At 47.5% G+C, this 19702-nt stretch overlaps 5 protein-coding genes across 5 annotated transcripts; 2 read left to right on the top strand and 3 right to left on the bottom strand.

Annotated features, from left to right (window-relative positions):
• Nucleotides 1-404: 404 nt before the first annotated feature.
• Nucleotides 405-1598, top strand: RhiXN_05563 (Retrotransposon-derived protein PEG10; the record flags this gene model as incomplete). The annotated part of the gene is made up of 1 exon (XM_043325379.1): nt 405-1598. One exon carries the CDS (start codon nt 405-407, stop codon nt 1596-1598), a length of 1194 nt encoding a protein of 397 aa, XP_043180811.1.
• Nucleotides 1599-1711: 113 nt separating this feature from the next.
• On the top strand, nt 1712-5005 carry RhiXN_05562 (Retrotransposable element Tf2 protein; the record flags this gene model as incomplete). The annotated part of the gene is made up of 1 exon (XM_043325378.1): nt 1712-5005. The coding sequence occupies one exon, from the start codon at nt 1712-1714 to the stop codon at nt 5003-5005; it is 3294 nt and encodes a 1097-aa protein (XP_043180810.1).
• A 1852-nt stretch (nt 5006-6857) lies between these two features.
• Nucleotides 6858-7304, bottom strand: RhiXN_05561 (Copia protein; the record flags this gene model as incomplete). Its single annotated transcript, XM_043325377.1, has 1 exon — nt 6858-7304. One exon carries the CDS (start codon nt 7302-7304, stop codon nt 6858-6860), a length of 447 nt encoding a protein of 148 aa, XP_043180809.1.
• Nucleotides 7305-7948: 644 nt separating this feature from the next.
• Nucleotides 7949-16210, bottom strand: RhiXN_05560 (Multicopper oxidase; the record flags this gene model as incomplete). The annotated part of the gene is made up of 28 exons (XM_043325376.1): nt 7949-8022; nt 8076-8190; nt 8245-8552; nt 8602-8758; nt 8808-9046; nt 9104-9161; nt 9221-9328; nt 9382-9426; nt 9479-9482; nt 9538-9625; nt 9679-9767; nt 9820-9965; nt 10016-10032; nt 10084-10199; nt 10247-10404; nt 10456-10522; nt 10665-10927; nt 10985-11066; nt 14548-14790; nt 14852-15213; nt 15268-15360; nt 15418-15450; nt 15504-15524; nt 15577-15654; nt 15711-15764; nt 15823-16035; nt 16091-16129; nt 16184-16210. 28 exons carry the CDS (start codon nt 16208-16210, stop codon nt 7949-7951), a joined length of 3297 nt encoding a protein of 1098 aa, XP_043180808.1.
• Nucleotides 16211-16624: 414 nt separating this feature from the next.
• RhiXN_05559 (WH1 domain) lies at nt 16625-18805 on the bottom strand (the record flags this gene model as incomplete). Its single annotated transcript, XM_043325375.1, has 11 exons — nt 16625-16819; nt 16873-16964; nt 17014-17097; nt 17154-17228; nt 17272-17403; nt 17457-17763; nt 17814-18091; nt 18150-18240; nt 18328-18417; nt 18470-18534; nt 18784-18805. The coding sequence occupies 11 exons, from the start codon at nt 18803-18805 to the stop codon at nt 16625-16627; spliced, it is 1431 nt and encodes a 476-aa protein (XP_043180807.1).
• Nucleotides 18806-19702: the final 897 nt, after the last annotated feature.

Genomic DNA, 19702 nt, shown 5'->3' with positions numbered 1-19702 from the left:
CTTGTACTGGTCATGTGACCGTGTCCAGGACAGACGGGCTCTAATCCCCCGCATACCCCGAGTTTTGCCGGAACTCAGTAGTCAGCGACCCTAGACCGCTGAAATACCCGCTTGCTGAAAACCCGCCCATATCACGACCGCCAGGTCTGTTGATTTGTTGTAGGGACAGTCCAACGCTAGGTACTAGACGCAAGGGTTTAGCGCCAGTATACTACAGAAAAACCGCTCATAAGTCCTGATAAAGGCACTACTCCCCCCACGCCGTTTTCACCATTCCCTCTACCCGCTCTGGAGTCCCACACCCATACTCCCGTCCCTCTAGCCGATCCTCCCGTCGTTCCATTCCGTCCCATTCCCAACCACCCTCTCGCAGCGCATCTCCCACTCCGCGAGACTTGCCAAGGATGGAACCGGAACCGTCCCTTACCGCTCTCCTCGAGGCTGTCACAGCCCTCACAGCCACCGTCGGGTCCCTGCAGGCCCAAATCCAATCTCAAGGCCAGCAGCTCATTGAGCTTAAAGCCATATGCAAGGAGACCGCCGACTTACTTGGCAACAAGGATCAAGGAGGACCCCAAGTCCAAGCCCAGCCTGGCCCATTGACTGGGCCTGTCACTCCCCCTACACATACAGGGGGAGAAGCGCACACTCCAGGAACGGTTAGGCCTGGACTCAAGGCCCCCTTCCGCCCATCAAGAGGAACGGGCTTTGACTCAGAGGAAGAGGAAGAACCCAGGCGGGCCCCCAAGAGAGAGCCTGGCAACACGCCTAAGCGGAGCCTCAGCTCCCTTACCCCATTCGACTCAGGGTCTAGCGTGAAGCGACCCAAGATGGAACTCCCCGATCCATACAAAGGGGACTCCAGGGGAAGAAAGGCAACCCAGTGGCTGGATCGCATGCTGCTGTGGGTTGCACTTCATCGAGATCAATTTGATGAAGAAGAACAAATGGTTGTGTGGATCCTTTACCACATGACTGATAAGGCCGCCGACTGGGCTCTCCCTATCATAGGGACCATCATCAAGGGCAAGGGAAACCCCCCTACCACTATCCCGGCCTTAACGGCCAAATTCAAAGAGGCATTTGCCGACCCCGACGCCAAACGGGCAGCCGCCAGGAAGATTGCCGCGCTTACTCAAACAACCACTACGTCTGAGTACGTTACCGAGTTCCGCAATCTTATGGCAGAACTTGATTGGAACACTGAGGCGTACATTGCCCAGTTTGTGCGCGGCCTTCACTGGAAGGTGAAGGAACTCCTGTCCACCAAGGACAATATCCCGGACAACAACCTTGAGGCTATATTTGCTGCCTCCGTCAAAATAGACAACATTTGTCGGGAAAACGAGGAGAACCAACCCAAGAAAACCCCCGCTAAGTCCCCGGTTTCCACGGCCACCACTTCCACCACTCAACGGGTCCGCTTATCAGAGGACCCTAACTACGTCACTCCGGAGGAAAGGGACCGCCGCCGTGCATCTGGGCTGTGCGTCAAATGTGGGCAGAAGGGCCATGGAATCAAGCAGTGCCGTAATGGTTGGAAGGCCACTCCCAAGGAAACTGCCAAGGTGGCCCAGGACGAGTCGGAAAAAGAGTAAGGCCAAGAGCTACCGTCAAGCCCTTGGTCTCTAATTTAGAATCGCATGTATCGGTCTCAGAATTTGTAAATATTGCAATGGACTCAAACAAAAAACCCCTACTCTTTCTTGACATGATACTGCGTGACTATCCGACGGACCCCATCAAAACCCTCATTGACTCCGGCGCCACCTCCAATTTTATATCCCCCACTCTAGTAGAAAAATTGAAAATCCCAAAAACCCTACTCAAAAATCCACGGGTAGTGAGGATGTTAGATGGTACCATATCTCAGACTGGTTGCATATGGCACCAGGTCCAACTCGCGGTCTTGGCCAATGGCCATCTCCACCACATTCCCTTCCTGGTTTGCCCCATAGGCAACACCCTGGCTATCCTCGGCATGACATGGCTCACTCAGGAGTCACCCTTGATTGATTGGTCCCTAGGGACGGTTACCTTCCCCGAACAAATTCAGATTGCATCCAAAGAAGAGGCAGACCCTGATCCCTTAGCCAATCTTCCGGAACAGTACCATGAGTTTGCCAAGGTCTTTGGCGAAGAAGAATTTAAGGTCCTCCCTCCACACAGGGAGTATGACATATCTATAGACCTTGTTCCGGATGCCAAATTATCCCCAGGTCCCCTTTATGGCATGACTGACGCGGAGTCTAAGGCCCTCAAACAACATATTGACGAAGAACTAGCAACGGGCAAGATCCGCCCCAGTACTTCCTCCACGGGCGCCCCAGTCATGTTTGTAAAGAAGGCAGACGGATCCCTTAGATTGGTTGTGGACTACCAAAAACTCAATGACGTCACTCACAAGAACGTGTACCCACTCCCAAGACAGGACGACCTGATGGCAAAGCTAAGACATGCCAAAATATTCACAAAGCTTGACCTGCGCTGGGGTTACAACAACGTCAGAATTAAAGAAGGGGATGAATGGAAGACGGCATTCAGGACTAAATACGGGCTGTTTGAATATCTAGTGATGCCTTTTGGCCTTACCAACGCCCCAGCCGCCTTCCAACACTTCATGAACGACCTGTTCAGAGACCTCATCAATGTCACGGTGGTTATCTATTTGGACGACATACTGATCTTCTCCAAGAAGCCTGAGGACCACCCTTCCCATGTCAGGGAAGTCCTTTCACGGTTGATGAAGAACCAGTTGTTCTGTAAACTCTCCAAATGCCACTTCCATGTCACAACGGTGGACTACCTTGGTATTGTCATTTCCCCAGCTGGATTCTCAATGGACCAAAAGAAGATTGAGGCCATTACCTCCTGGCCCACGCCCAAAACGGTCAAACAGGTCCAAGCCTTCCTAGGTTTTGTTAATTACCTCAGGCGTTTCATCCCCAACTTCAGCTCTGTTGCACGCCCCTTACACAACCTCACCAAAAAGGATTCCCCGTGGTCATGGGACGTATTAGAAGAACAGGCTTTCCAGGAACTCAAAGCATTGGTCACCAAGGCACCAGTTCTGATCCACTCGAACCCCAATTTGCCCTACTACCTGGAAACAGATGCGTCAGGAATAGCCATGGGAGCAATCCTTAGTCAAAGAGGGGAGGATAACCGCTTACACCCAGTGGCTTACATGTCCAAATCTTTCTCCGGCGCCGAAGCTAATTATGACACCCATGACAAGGAACTCCTAGCCATAATCAAGGCATTAGAGGAATGGCGGATCTTCCTTGAGGCGACGGACAGGCCAATCCAGGTGTTCACAGACCATAGAAACCTGGAATATTGGATGCAGGCACGGACGTTCAACAGAAGGCACGCACGTTGGCGGATTTTCCTGAGCAATTTCAACTTTGAAATACACTATTGCCCAGGGAAACAATCAGGAAAACCCAACGCCCTCTCCAGAAGGTCAGACTACATAGACTCCCCAGTAGAACCAGAAGTCATGCTACCATCAGAGGTTTTTGCCAATACATCAGAGGCAGAACTTGAGATCGTCACGGAAATCCGGAACAGGTTAAGGGAAGACCCTTCCCTGGAACCCATCATCCAGTTCCTAACAGAGGACGCAGATAACGCACCCCCCTCTATTTGGAAAGCCTATCGGGATTATGACTGGGAAGAGGACCTCCTATGGTATTGTGGGAAACTAGTGGTACCGGACTCAGAACCCCTTAAAGAACAACTGCTAAGAGAATTTCACAATTCCCCACTAGCGGGCCACCCAGGACAACAAAGGACACTCAAACTGATCAGTAGGTCCTACTGGTGGCCTGGCATGAAGTCCTCAGCAAAAGAATGGGTTGAGTGCTGTCCAATATGCCAAGCAAATCGAAGAGCCCACGCGCCGGCAATTGCCCTGAAACCCCTCAAAGTCCCACCATTTCCCTTCCACACCATCTCGTATGACTTCATCACAGGATTCCCAAAGTCAAATGGGTACGACGCAATCTTGGTGGTCATTGACTCCTTTTCCAAATTTGGACACTTTATCCCTACCACGAAGAAAGTCACAGCTAAGGGTCTGGCAGACCTGTTCATCACGCATGTCTGGAAGCTTCATGGATTGCCAATCAAAACAGTCTTGGACCGCAGAACCACCTTCACTGGGAAATTCCTGAGAGCTCTCTACCAACGCCTTGGGATCAAACCCGCTTTCTCCTCGGCCTACCATCCAGAATCAGATGGACAGACAGAAAGGGTGAATCAATTCATTGAGTTCTACCTCAGATCTTATGTCACAGCGGACCACTCGGACTGGGCTACATGGCTACCATTAGCGGAATACGCCTACAACAACGCTAGACACTCCGCCACTGGAAAAACCCCCTTTGAGTTAGTCTACGGGAGAAACCCTGTGATGAGCCCATCCAATGTGCCAACAAACATACCAGAAGCTGACCACGTGGCTGATACCCTGGCCCAGGAATGGAAAGAGGCAGAATCCGCTCTACGAATGACAAAAGAAAAAATGGCAGGATTAAAAGGAACCACACCGGAGTACTCCATTGGCGAAAAAGTCTGGCTGGACGGAAAGAATGTGGAACTACAAACCAACTCCAATAAACTAGACCCAAGGAGGTTAGGACCATTTGAAATCCTAGAAAAGATCTCCAGCCACGCTTATCGTCTAAAATTACCGGAGACCCTGAAGATCCACAACGTATTCTACGTGGGGCTATTGTCCAAAGTCCACGAAAACCCAAGCCAGCCATTCCCAGAACAACCTCCCCCTGAAACAATAGAGGGAGAAGAGGAATACAAGGTAGAACAAATCATTGACTCCAAAAGACAACGGGGTAAATGGTTTTACTTAATCAAATGGAAAGGATATGGACCCAAAGATAACTCATGGGAACCAGAGGAGCTACTCAAGCATAGTCAGGAGATCCAACGCTTCAACAAGTCGCGACTGAAAAAGGCTTGTGACTCCGCCAAGAGCCTTTAAGGGGGGGGCAATGTTATAACCTCCTTACATATACCATCAGAATCGGACGAATTTTCTATTATTTTTTAGTATTTTTACGGACTTAATATCTTATGTTTTTCGATCACGTGATCTCGGCGCTTATCATGCCAAGATGCCGCGCCGAGATGCCGTGCCAAGGGCGCTTAGGAGAAATCCATGCTTCTGCGCAGTCCACAGCACGCTTCTCATTTGTCTTCTATACTTCTTTCTCTCATGCGCACAGACCATGTAGATAGTGCGCATTGTCTATATATACAGCAGGGAAATTGCTTGGAAACACCAAGTCGATTTTACCTTGTCTCATACCATTGAGGAGGAGCACTCTCAGCCAGCTAAGTAGCCGGCCCCCAGTAGTCCAGAAGTTAACCCCGCTTATTACGCTCACCACACCTCCTGGGCTAAGCCCCCTTTGCCAGTAGTTAGTAGAACGTTGCCTTACGCAACCAGTAGTATAAGCCTTAGATACAGTAGATTAGATAAGCAGTGTTGTAGTAGTTACGGCCGTAAGCGCCCACCACTAGCGAGTACCCACATCACCGTGGTGTACAACAAAAAGGCGAGTCCGTTCACGTGATTTCCCTCGTGCTAGTACTGGAGGTCCTCTTGTTGTCAATCAAAGCCTACAGCAAGTCGATTTTACAATGTCATGCACCACTGTAAGGTGGGCACACGCTAGTGGAGTCAGGCACTTAAGGCTGTACTACTACAAGCAACACGTACGTAATCTACTGATAAGGCTAAACTAATTCCGCTTTAAGGCGGGCTACTACTACTAACTAATGCAAGGGGGCCTTAGGCCTGGAGGTGTGGTGAGTTAAGGGGTGGTGAGCGTCTGAGTACTACTGGGGGCCTGCTACTTAGCTGGCTGACTAATCCTCCTCAATGAATATGAGACAAGGTAAAATCAACTTGGGGTCTCCAAGCAATTTTCCTGCTGTTTATATAGGAAAATGAGAAAGTATGTACATGGTCTGTGCGTGAGATAAGGAAGCGTCCATGTGAAAAGAGAAGCATGCTGCAGGCTGCGCAGAAGCGTGGATTTCTCCTAAGCGCCCTTGGCACGGCATCTTGGCGCGGCATCTCGGCATGAATAAGCGCCGAGATCACGTGATTGAAAAACATGAGATATTGAGTCCGTAAAAAATACTAAAAATAGTAGAAAATTCAGGCGATTCTAATGGTATATGTTAGGAGGTTATAACACTATGTGAGTTGTCGTTCCACTATCAGCAATCCAGGTGTTTGTTGGCTTACTTCCATATAGATTCAAATTCTCAAGGGTTGAGAACGCATAGTTGGCATGGTTGTTATTGTCTTCAATGGCTATATGCGTCCTTGCATTGCCGTTTTGGGCTTTATTTGGTGCATTGAACTTTCTATTTGTTCCTTTGCCATTGTTCTGACCGGGTTTGTATGCACCTCCACCTGGGCCCCTACATTTGGCTGCCCAGTGTCCTATCTTGCCGCAGTTGTTGCATTTAGACTTGGACTTATCTGGTCCCTTACTGCCGGTACGTATAGGTTTATTGAAGCTTGCTTTGTTTGTACTAAAGAATGCTTTCCCTTCTGGGTTTTGGGCGTTCTTTCTATGTGCTTCAGCTGTTATGCGCAATCTAATGTCATTTACTTGGTTTGATAGCACGCTGCTATCTTGTAGATCAAATTGGAAACTTACTGATTGGGAGAACGAATCCCATGAATCAGGTAAGCTTGCTATCAATGTTGTGATCCAGTCGGCTTCAGTGCATGAGCCGGGACTAATATCGTTTATTTGTTGGAACCATCTGCGCATGCGTTGGATGTGTTCCTTGATGTCTTCGCCATCAGTCATTCAATGACTGAAGAACTTTCTTTGTAGGTCAATAAGTCCAACCGTTCCCTTGACTTGGTAAGTCGTCGCGAGGGCGTTCCAAGCGTTGGCGGACGTTGTGCATCCCTGTATTAGGTTTAGTACACTTCCGTTGACTCTTAATCTTATATTTGATAATGCTTTTTGGTCGGCTTTAATCCATTTCGTGTACTCGTCGTTAGTTGCTGTATATTCATAGTCGGGCAATGGTTTGCCCTTGTCATCTTTCCGGTTTCTTTCGGTTTTCAGCACAGTCTTGCTAGGTACAATAATCGTCTTGTTTACGTAGCCATATAGATCAAGATCTGATAATATATCTTCCATCTGTATGCGCCACATATTATAGTTCTCAGTTCCCCGAAGGGGTGCAATCCGGTGCGTTCCACTAGCTGCACCGGGGGCTGAAGTGCTTGCTACAGCTTCGGCCATGTTTAATATACTCGAGTAAGTGTGTTATATATCTATCTATCTACAGTTGGTTATTGAGCGTACAATCGGGGCTCATAACCTGTTGAAATGCTATGTATATAGATGAATATATAAATGTATTTCTAAACTAATATAAATCGTATACAAATAGTAAAGACAATAAAAGAGAAGTAGAGAGAGGGGTGAGGATAGAGGGCTCGTATGCGGGCCTTTATATATCCTAAGAAACCTACCGAGTCATATGGTAAAGTGCTGCGCATATGACTGCGCACTGAATGACTCGTACTTACTGACTCGATTACTGCGCATGGAATATACTAGAAGAATCTAGTATTTACAAGATATTTCAACACATCCACCTGCACCCACCTCGGACCAGTGATGGAGACCTACGTAGCGTGGCTATACATAGTGCATTTCAATAATTTTAAGACGCATATGAGTCCTAGCGCCGGAAGGTTATTGTACTCGGCGTGTGTGGCTTCAGCAAGCTCGGTTTGGAGTATAGGGTCAAAAACAACGTGCTAACCCGAAGGAAGCCAGAAAACGAAAAATAAATAAATATTTAACACACTAAATCCTAAGGGCAAATGCGGAACTCTATACTGGACGGAATTAAAGTGCAGTATCTGGATACAAAGCAATCACGGTTTGTTCTTGGCAAGATAATAGCTTGGGACATAGCCACTTGTAGTCTTCTCAGCACCTTCGAGCAGAACTGATTGACCAAAGATCAGCACCTGCTACAACGTGTAAGGTGTTTTAACGTACCGATAACCATGCCAGTCGCAAGGTGGGGGTCGATGTGACAGTGGAGAATAACTGGGCCCGGGTCAACAGCGCGGAAACGAACTGCCATCCATGCCTTTCCGGTGATATCTCCAGGCTATATGTATGACGTTAGGCTCATCGACTGGAAATATGTGTCCCGTTTACTTACAGTAGGGAAGTCATCACGTAGAGGAGGGTTTTTAATATTGATACCGCTATACCCAGCATCGACAGCATCTTGGATGGTCGCATATGGAAATTCGCCAGTACCAGAGCCAAGCAACCAAGCCTTGACACCGTGCTTGTGCATAGGATGAGGAGGATGAGCTGCAGGATCTCCAGCTGTGACAGTGAAAATAAGATCGACCAAGGTACCGTTTGCGTATGAAAAATACACTTTGGGATCGAGGGATGCGATCTCGCTTGGTTGGAAAAGGAGGGGTGTATAATCATCGGCGGGCTGATTCCATGTGTTGCCTATTTATGGATTAGTTGAACCATTGCTCCAAAGTACTGGTAGGCTTACCATTGAGAACCCATCCAAACTCGCTAGTACGTGTCACATTGAGGGACAAAGTTAGATCGGCCCTGCCTTGAGGAGGAGGATTAGGAGGATAAGGGGCCAGGTTGGCGGTTATAAGGTCAACGCCGCCGTTGATGATACCGCCAGCGTAGTCGATGTACTAGACCAACTGGTTAGCAAAAGTTTGCATGAGTCACCTAGTTGCTTACAGGGGTCTTGGTGGCCGGAAGAGTAGTAGCGCTGACGAGACCAGCGCCAGTAGTGCCTGTACTAGTATAGGAGAGGATGGCATATCCATTGATGAGTTGGGGCAGTACGACCGCGGCAGTACGAATGATGTAATCTCCGGGTGTTTGGTCAAGTTTAACGAAAAACTGGTAGCGTTCGCCGATAGGGATAAGGACTGAGGTCGCAACTTGAATTTGGGTGTAGTGGCCATCAGCAGCGACTGTATGCACATGCAATTTAATTAAAGTCTCATCAGGTAAGGTAGGACAAAACTTACAGAAGTACAGCTGGTGTGAGTCGATGGACACTCGCAGGTCCCAAAGTGCGCCACTATTCTAATTCACCATCCGGGTTAGTGCTAGTAAAGAGGGCCGCGTAGAGAATCTATGCATACTAGCAAAATGAATGAAACCCAGCCATCGGATTCCTTGGCAGTGAAAACCTCAAAAGGCGTAGTTGTGTTTGTACAATCATACCACATTTTTGGGTCAACTGTTGAGGGCTACGGGATCATTAATAAGGAATTTAAGACATCTCTTCGTTTGTATTCCCGACCTTGGAGTCCGAGTAAGGGAACATTAGTGTGTTATTGGGATACATCTGAAATCGACCGTTAGCGTTTCGAATACCGACACGAGATCTCCGAACATACGCAGCTAGGAAAGGTGTTAGAAAACTGCAACTAAGCATTTGAATAAGTGAACTGCGTACCCTTTCTTAGTCAATGGTTTCTGATATGAGGCGGCTAGGCCGGTTATTTCATCCAAATTAGGGCATTGAACCTGTCCTTTGCCGTTAACTGCATAGGAAACTTTAGTAATTATAGTGGACATGTTGAAGGGAGTTGCGTACCGATGATGTTATCAATACAAAGTTGCTCAACATCAGTCCGTTCCCATTCGGACATCCAGTATTCCGAAGTGTAATGTTTATAATCATAGCTAAGTGATACTAGCCTCAGTATTTATCCATGAGCTATAGTATTATACTTACATGTTAAGCATCAAGGGGTTGAGTTCAGCGTTCTTGAGTTGTCCGAGAATAGTTGTATCATTGGAGATTTGGTTGAATGGCTTGGGCTTGCTTGGGTCCGGACGAATATATATAGTGCCCTTGAGACCATCATCGAGTTGCATTTTCTATGGAAATATTGGTTGAGTCTCTCATCGTTCAATATCTAAATACTTACGTAATGAGAATGGTACCCTTCAAACAAGTTAATTATATATGTCACTTGGGTCGCGAGAAATCACTTACAATAGAAGCCGGATTGATAGAGAGTAAAATTGTATACAAAGTTCTCGCCGGGTCTGATCGGATATTGTGCCAGGCCGGGGACGCCATCAGACCAAGGTGTTCCGTATTGCTCAATTCTACTCTAACGGTTAAAGAATGATCGAAGGGAGAAAACACTGCATACCCATGCCAGTGAATAGTAATAGGGTCACCGGCGTTGTTGATGACAGTCACAGAAACATCATCGCCCTCGTCCCAGACAAAATGCGGCCCGGGAGTTTGGCCATTGATTAGGAACGAAGAACGAGTGTGCCCGTCGGCGTTGCTTGTGCCATTGGTGACCTAAAAACCACCGCTATCAATACTGTTCCACAAGTCGAGGAACAGACTAACCGTCAGAGTATGTTGACGAAGTGTAGCTTGAGCCACCGGGAGAAGCGCTCCCAAAAGGAGCGGGATGCTTCGAAATTGCATTTTCATAAAAATGTGCAATTGAAGTGTCACCAGGATCAGTTATGTATGAGAGTAGATGAGAGATACAGAGCTCGTCGTATGAGTTGTAAGCCTTTATAGACAATACGTCCGGTGAGTCTTTCACTGACCTTTTCCTCAACAGGGAATGAGTCAATAATGCGAGTCCCAAGGTGGGCGGCAACACACCAAAGATAGTCTTAGTGCGCCCGCCTCGCATCTCCTTCCTTGCAATCTCACGACCAGGACCGCCGTCGGCAATGGTCTTCCGCGCTAGTGCGCGCCACAATATGATCCTAGAAGTTCCGTTATTGGAATGAAAAGTATGTGTGACAATTTTTGTGGAGATGGCTGTGAGGTCATTGGCGAGACCTTCCCTTTTGTGGACGACGTACTTGACAAGGCTTCTCGGATGAGATCATGGAGCAGGTACAGGCACTAATTAACATACCGCATGGTTCCTCATCTTTCCAACACAAAACAAATCATCTGCCCTTGGAGCACGGGGCGGTAGGTTACCGGAGTAGGTATCACTGCGCAATATACATAAGGTTAATGCCTAAAGAGCTAAAGCTGCGCCGGTCATGAAAGAATCAACGGTAATTCGCCGCGTTCTTGGGATCAATCATGGTTGAGATCAAACCGGGATCAAATCAGGATGCCTTTAGGCGCTTAACTCCCTGGATATCTCACCTCGTTTCTATTTTTGGATTCGGGGTGAGGCTGAGGTCGAATGCATACATATTCACAAAATGGGGGATTGAATACCGGTTAGTGTGCAAAGCATGAGTAATACTCCCACCGTGTAACCAACCAGATAGATATAGATGCCGTTGTCGGACAGGCACAACCGCCTTTCTTGACTTGAAGGTGTCCTCGTGCTATAGTCAGGCTCACAGTGTTGTGTCTTAGCTTTATTACATGTATAGTGAAACTGAGCTTACACTGATGAGAAAGGCGTTACTCCGGATATTGCATAGTTATTCTAGATTAGACCACTCAATCACAATAGATAAGCCAACGATAAGTGAAAACAAATTAATTTTACCAACCGGGCATTTCGAATAATATTGGTGTCCTTTGACCTTCGCAGCCTGGCTCACTAGTGTTGAGCTAACGGGTTGGATATATGCAATAGGCGAAAAAAATAGAGCAAGCCTCCATACGGTACATGGAGCTTGCTGCATATAGCTCGTTGCTGAACGAAAGGTCTTAAATGTCCAAGGGTAATCCATACAATTGGTACTATTATTATAGAAAAATCATTAGTAAACTGGCGTTTGAAAATTAAAAAGGCATCGTACTAATTCCATTCCAAAAGCACCTAGCTAGTTGGCATGAAACCCTTCGGCGCATTGTCTTAGCATCACCATAAATATTACTTACACAGCTTTAGTGGTTTTCCCAGTACAAACATCAAAACGACCTACAATTGAATCACGTTTTGTCTATCCAAGTTAAAGTAACTCATCGAACAGGCCATCCTTACTACACTATTATACTCGCGGAAGGTGCGCCCCTCGTGACAGCCACAAGCAAGAGGACAGGAAAAAATGTGAATCGCATAGTATGGGCGGTCTGGATGAGAAGATGAGGCTCGCCTATTTCATGTTCCTCTAACCTCGTACCTTTTATACAGTGACATTTCGCGCAATCTCTTTCAGTGTCCCTGTCATGAGTTCCCTGTCTCTGCCGACGACCGGCTGGAAGGGTAAGTCCCATCCCGTAGCAGTATTCCATCGTGCTGGGAGAAGGTCAAAAGTCCTCGGTCGAACGTAGTTTTGTGACGGGTTTACACGAATACACGGGGAAGGCGCCTGTTATAGTGTTGGTTATGCATCTAGGGTATAGAATCAACAAGAGCTTCAGCTTCCATTAATTATCATATGAGCCTCTTCGCCCCTTCTTGGCTGCTTTACGCATATGCACGCGCCCAGTCACTTCTCTGTTAGAAATTATAATTGGCAAATTTCTTGACTATACCCAACTGGGCGTACAAGTACTTAGTCCAGGGTGGTCATTTATGGTAACAACACTACCTAGTGTAACATTCGTATGACACAATAGTGCATTGCACCAAGGCATCGACGGGAAAATAGAATTTGGTTGCTGGTCGTGGGTGAATGATGGAAGTGAATCACGTCTATTAAGTGATCGCTGAGTTGAAGCTAAGGCACTTGATGATCGGTTCCATGCAAGGTGATGACAAAAAGGGTGTAATCTTGGTCGACTAGATTGTCCTCGCAGTGGTTCTGGCCGGAAGTCCCGATAATATTACATACATTGTCAAAGACCAAGAATTACATACACCGTATGCAGACAAGAAACTGTAGTTTAGTATGATACTCAAAAAATGACCACTTTCAGTGCAATTTAATGAGTAGCTGTATGGGTATTTTTCATTATGGATACTAAATATCGACACATGTCATGCTGCCTTTTAGGTCAACTCCAAATGAAAATGGCGTGCAATTTTTCAGCATATTATCTTTTCAGAGATACTATTATGCACACTGAAATTCGCCTGAATAAAAGCAGATTACAAGCATATTGTAAGGAACACGTGACCACGGGACACGGCCCCGAGGCCCCCGAACCTTACACACCATAAAGAGAAATCAAATACATAATATATTTCATACCGCAGTAACAAACAAGCCCGCAGTAGCTGCGGACGTTAATGATAAGATATAATGAAATAAAGCCTTAGCACAAGTGCTAGGCCAAGAATCGGAATAAGACCGAATGTTACCACACGCAGGTATATGCGACAGCAGAATACCTGTGTAGAAAACATATAAAAAGACCTATCGATAGTTAGCATGCAGACGAACGACTTTGTACTTTAATACTTTTAATTCGATTGACTTCGATAGCCAACTCGCTTGACTCTAAGCTCTGGTTTACTATCGTCTCACTCGTATTGATTCACGCAAGGTTGTTTATTACATTTGATTACTAACATTACAGTTACCGTACGAATTCTTCAACCTTACACATATAAAGCAGAGCCAGTTGAGCATTCAAATAAAAACTCTGTGGCCCCACATCAGCACTTCGGCTTCCGGTTTATAAGAACGGGAGATCTCACACTAAGCGATAAACATCGAAGAGCGAGGGGCGACTGTGCCATAGCCGAAGCGAGAAGGGACTCACTAAGGACAAGATTTAGATAGAATCAGTAACGGTCCGTCAAGAACAATCAAGACCATCGTATTCTCTACATTGCTCCCTATATACATGTTGTTGAACGTGACGCATAGTCGCGCCATAATTACGATCATGCGGATATACCTCGCATACATTTCCCTCATATGCACTTAATTCGAAACATCCCCATAGGTGTCCATACGGTTGTTCTCCTGTATCTTCCGTATATCCTTTTCTCATATGCACTCTGAGGGCTTTTATTCCTCGGAGATATCTCTTGTACTTAGTGTAAAAGAGTCGAACATTTACCGCAGTCAAGCAAGTGGTTTTCATCATCCATCTCTTAGTCTGTCAAAGGGCCTTTTATTGAGCTCAGTTTCGCTTCATTAACTGCACTTATTTACAGAATAAACTGTTTGATTATTATCTGGTTTAACACATGTGTGCATGCATGGGGAGGATCGATATCAGACAGCCTTGAGGTATTGAAATCAGAGTCATTCGTTCGATTTGCAGAGGAGGTCCGGAGGCGCTTTGCACAATGGGAAAGGGGCAAAGAATGTAACAAGTTATGCACTGGTACAGCCAATTTCTGGTCGAGAGAACTAAGTAATCTACAATCGATAAATTGTAAACTTGTCATAGACTATGGTAGATTATATCGAAAACCAAGTCCTACGACTGTATCTCCGCTGTACAATGAACGTCAACAAGACCGCTATCCCACAAATCACCAGAGAATACCCCCCAACCACCCGTTCGGCGACAACATTAAACCGCAGGCCATTTGTTCCCCCTGTTGGTGCATCCGTGTTCGGATCTAAAATAAGTATAGCAGCGCTAACCAACATAATCCCCACAAACACATGGATGGTAGCACACAAAGAAAGGATACGAACAGCCCAGCGAACGGCCATAAACCTTTCGACAAGTGTTCCATCCGCATCCAACAGCGATGTTCCGCATGCGGCAGTTGCGGTGGCGACAATAAAGCAACTGGCTGCCCATGAGACGAGTACTAAATCTCCACGAGTACCCGAGAATACCGTTGCCCAGGCCATGCCAGCGCCAAAAAAGGAGATGGCACTGAGCGAGAGGAGAGTGGCACTGTTCGATTGACGTTTTCAATCAGAGATGGACCACAGTTTGGGTTGAGTGCACGACGTACCGATGAGACGCTGCAGTACTCAGGGCCTGTGTGACAGGTGGAGCTGGGACTGGTGGACGGTCTGACCCACGAGTGACAGTGGCCGTGCCATTAGTATTCGGCGGATAGCTGAAATAATTCGGCCCTCTTTGTATTATCCCTTTTTCGTCCATCACTACACCATTTGGAGGTATTGTTCGCTCGTTGGGCACGATTCGAGAAGGACCCGGAGCGGGATCTGACATATCCTGACCTGACGACTCTTTAATTGATGCACTTGGGATGGAGGCCTCTCGTCTATCCGAGGCCGAATCACCTTTGTGGTCTTCGAGCTCCGAGCGAACTGAGATGGAACGAGCCGACTCTAGGTCTGGATCCATTGTCTGTTCCATAATATATAAGAGCGAGCTGGTGATCAACAGACGGAATGCAATTACCGCACGCATTTCGAGAACTTGTTGCATACGAAGTCTTGTGATGGTATCTAGGGATTGGATAGCAAACTGGTACACTTGGTCGATTAATTTGACCTAGAATTAATGCCCGTTAAGCGAGGCCGGCAAGAGAATTTTTAAAAAACCACTGACTTCATTCTTTAATACTTCCAGAGGTTCAGCCACCTGTTCATCGCGGGAGTGAACACCACAAGCCAGTAATAGAAAGGAGCACATACACTATCCATCTCGGCCGCTTTCTATGGTGTTTCAAGGGTCAGCTCGAAATGAAGAGAGAGAAGAAAAACTCACAAGTCTAAAAAGCGCGGGTGTTTGACTTTCAATCAACGAAAGCACAAATTGTACTCCGCATGCCATTTCTGCTGAAGCCTGACCCCATGTTTTTTCATATAGCCACTAAGCAACCCCGCTAGCAAGAAACCCACCTCGGAAGTGTCCATCTCGGTGAACCTAGACTGTAACCTAGATAACTCTTCTTCCTACACACTCAAATACATTAGGATGGCTCTCAGTATAGAGGAAGACAATTTAGCCTACCAGATGTTGGACATGTGCGAACAACGCCTGTTTCCCCAACGTTGAAAGCGAGTGCTCCTCCTGCTGTGTCTTCTTGTAATAACTCCACTTTGTTTCCCATCGCTTTTGACAAAATTCAATAGCTTCCGGGGAATAGTGCGGGGCCGGAGTGGATGATAATCCCCAAACCCACTGCTTTAGACCTGCTTGTCCACCAATAGGCGCCAAAGAGATCTAATAAGAAAGCAATCCTTAATGAGCCACTCGGTTGAAATTAAATCTAATTTACCCCTGGAGGTAAGCTCGGTAACGCTGTTGAGCGACTATACTATCTATCCATAAGTATAGTGCACAAAAACAGCTTGGAGAACCCGAAACATACCGAATGAGGTTTGTAACTTGTTTCCATCTTGTCGTGGTCCGGAAATGACGACTCGGTGCCTCGTGATGTTGGGTTTATCTTCGTGCCTAGGATTCAGAATTTTATCAGATAGTGGCTGGATGTAGTGGTGCGTTTGGCGGCGTTGGTTCGGTGAACTGCACGACCCCGAAGTCACCGGATTGGTAATACGAGTGATGAGCCGGCGGCAGTGTCGATCACACTTGGGGCGGCGTGGATGAATTACGAACAGATTAGTAGCAGCGCCGAGAGGGAGCACGAATGTATAGGCGATCGCCTATTTGAAGCCCAACCAATTTAGTTAAACGACCGCCACGTTAACAACTTGCCAGGCCCAGCCACCGAATCCACGCAACGCAGAAATCCAATATCCGGTCCTATTAGAGGGGGTATACGATACATTCTACATTTCGCATTCTCCTTCTAGTCATCCCAGTCATCATCTTCCTCTTCGTCACTGCTATCCCCAATCGCCTTATTCCTTTGCGTCAAGGCAGCAACCAAGGCGCTGGCCAAGTCACCTCCGCCCGAAGCAGCTGCTGCGCCTACTGCCGCTCCTCCGACTGCGGCTGCTGCAGCTGTCCCGGCGCTCGAACTTCCTTCGTCGGCCACTGGGGCCTGAGAGGAGATTAGTGAGGGGGTGACGCAAATAACACGGTACTGGAATTTACCTTTCGGAGAGAATGAATACCCTTGCCTTGAATCGAAGCTAACAAATCTGCACGACCAGGTTGAGCGGTTGGCATGCTTCCCGGGGCATTTCCTAGGATGGCTATGAGTAAATACACAGAACTGTGAGAGTAGTGATTTACCTGATGGCGGTGGTGGAGGGGCACCAGGAGGTGGAGGTGGAGGCGGAGCACCAGGAGGGGGCGGTGGCGGCGGCGGAATGCCAGCTAATACGCATATGTTTGAGTGAGCCTACATTTGGCTCGAGAAAGGTAATACTTACCGGGTGGGGGAGGAGGGGGTGGCGGTGGCGCACCCATGGGAGGTGGAGGTGGTGGGGGCGGAGGAGGCGCGCCGGCTATGAAATAAAAATATGTTATGACTAAAACTGCGCAGGCAACAAATCAACTTGCCTGGAGGAGGAGGTGGTGGCGGTGGCGCGTTGCGACTCGCAGGGGGAGCTGGAGGCGGGGGAGGAGCAACCGGAGGACGGGGTGGGGCTGAAGCGGGGGGTGCGGGTGGAGGAGGGGCAGCTGAAAGCGAAAGGTAAGAAAACAACGATGCAATATGGGAGAGTATATCTTACCTGGCGGTGGAGGAGGAGCGCTTGTAGGCGGTCGTGGGGGTGGCGCGGCTGGAGGTGGGGGAGGTGCGCTAGTAGGCGGACGCGGCGGTGGAGCACTTGGAGGGCGTGGAGGTGCGTTACTCGGAGGTGCAGGGGCAGGGGTAGGAGTGAATGCTTCTACCGGAGTCGCAGGAGGAAGGCTGCTGATACTTTCCCGTGTCTCGGCACCACGTTTGCGGACAGGAGCAGGCGGAGGAGGGGGTTTCTTCCCGCCTCCACGCGGATTTACGGGAGGCGGAGCGGCTTTGGTAGGGACTTGTGCTTTCTCCTGTCGCGACAGTTAGTCCCCAAACACAATCAACGCGTCGCGGCACATACCTGTGCACGATATTCCTCCACGAAGCCGCGAATAAAGTCCTCGTTTCCTTGTAGGTCATTCTTACTAACGCCATATTGACCTAGGCTTTCTAAAAGTGCCTGCCAGGATGGATCAAGACCAGCAGATGTGAACCCGCCCTCCGCGTCGTAGCCCATGTGAGCAACATGATGGAATCCCGACGGTGCAGATATCAGCGATTTGTCAATCTTGCCCTTCTTGCTCTTTGTTTTCGACCGAGTAGGAGTCGATGGTATCGCGGGTTGTGCTCTCGCTTTGCCTGTAATCAAATTCATCGTAAGGCCTCACGCGCGGATCGCGCGATACGAATCACTCACCCCCAGTCGAGAGCTTGCCGCGTTTTTCGAACTTCTTGTACATCGTCAACGCTTCGCCCTCGTTAGGAAACGAGAACCCAATCATGCATTCCTGGTCTCACGTCAGCCCATCGTGCCCACCAACCACGGGCTGTGATGATCATCCACCGCAGCTGGCCGCGTAGCCCAATGTACCCACATCGCCTGCAAACGAGTGGAGGAAAGGTCGGCCCTGGGTGTAAAGTATCGGCTCGTAGACTTCGTGTTCCCAGACGATACCGCGTGTGCCCTACCAGCCGTTCCGTTAATCTCAAGCAAGGATGGACCAACTCTAAGCACACCTGTAGATCTACCACTCTCCACCAGAACCCTCCTCGCACCTTGTCGCTCACAAACGCCAGCGCCCCTTGTATCCCCGAATAGCTCCATTCGTTCGGGTTAGGGTGAGCATACAGTGCCTGTCACCACTTCCCCGCCTCTGCCGGAGGCAGAATCTAGGGTCCTCCTAAAGAGCCGTCACGTGACCTCAATTTTTGACAGGGGTTGGGCTGTAGATGTAAAGTAGATAGTATTAGTATCAATATTCAAGGAAGTGAAGTTACAAATATTCAAAGTCTGATTTGGAAGTAATGTAATGAAAATTCTGAGCACTTACCTGGTACTTGTGTGCCAAACATTGAATATGCCACCAAAATCTAAGAAACTCCAACAGCTATTCCAATGAGATAGAGGCACCAGATGTGGAGGGCAAACACTTGGACAATTTAGACAACAACAATGTTTTGGTTGAGGGAAGCTTGCACAAGTATTTTTATTGGGGCATAATTGCTCAAAAATCAAACGTGAGTGCAACCTGAATTGCAAGCTTGAACAAGTGTTTCTATGGGTCACACAATAAGATCATAAGCTGACAAGGATATCTACAGTGCTTTGAGAGCAAAGTGATGGCACAATCACCACAGCTCAGAAATTGGTCCCCAAGTGTCTGGATAGTGCAAGCATTATAACTGTGTAACAAAACAGTATTAGGGTACCATTAGAAATCCAAAGATACTTACATAAATAGTTACAAACAATATTTACAGTGGTTATTTACATGTAAGAAAGGAGGGGCAGGTTTTGGCCTGTAAGTTACTCAATTATGTAATGATACATGGACAAGTTGAAATTGTTGTAGACACACTTGATACCAGGGAATATATCCCCATTTTCTCAAATTTAAACAAAGGCAATTGGACTTAATTTTCAATCACATGACTTTGGCGCTTATATCATATGCTAAGCGCCAAGCCACATCCCAATCTGTGCTTACTCAGCACACATAGCCACCTCCACCTGATGACATCATTATGACATGTCAGTGACACATATGCATGAGTAAGGCTGCTTGTGGAGCAGGGTTCTTATTGGTTATGATATTGCATATTGTGTATTTGTAAATAGATCTCCCTTGTGATATATAAGGAGGCCAACCAACCATGGTAACACCCAGGTCAATTACCTCTTGTTGCATCCCCCCAATTGTACAAGCTGTTGTAGACACAATCAATACCACAGAATTTATTCCAATTTTC

The sequence above is a fragment of the Rhizoctonia solani genome, chromosome 6, assembly GCF_016906535.1.
Source record: "Rhizoctonia solani chromosome 6, complete sequence".
Classification (NCBI taxonomy): domain Eukaryota; kingdom Fungi; phylum Basidiomycota; class Agaricomycetes; order Cantharellales; family Ceratobasidiaceae; genus Rhizoctonia; species Rhizoctonia solani.
This window is presented reverse-complemented; position numbering and strand designations above follow the sequence as displayed.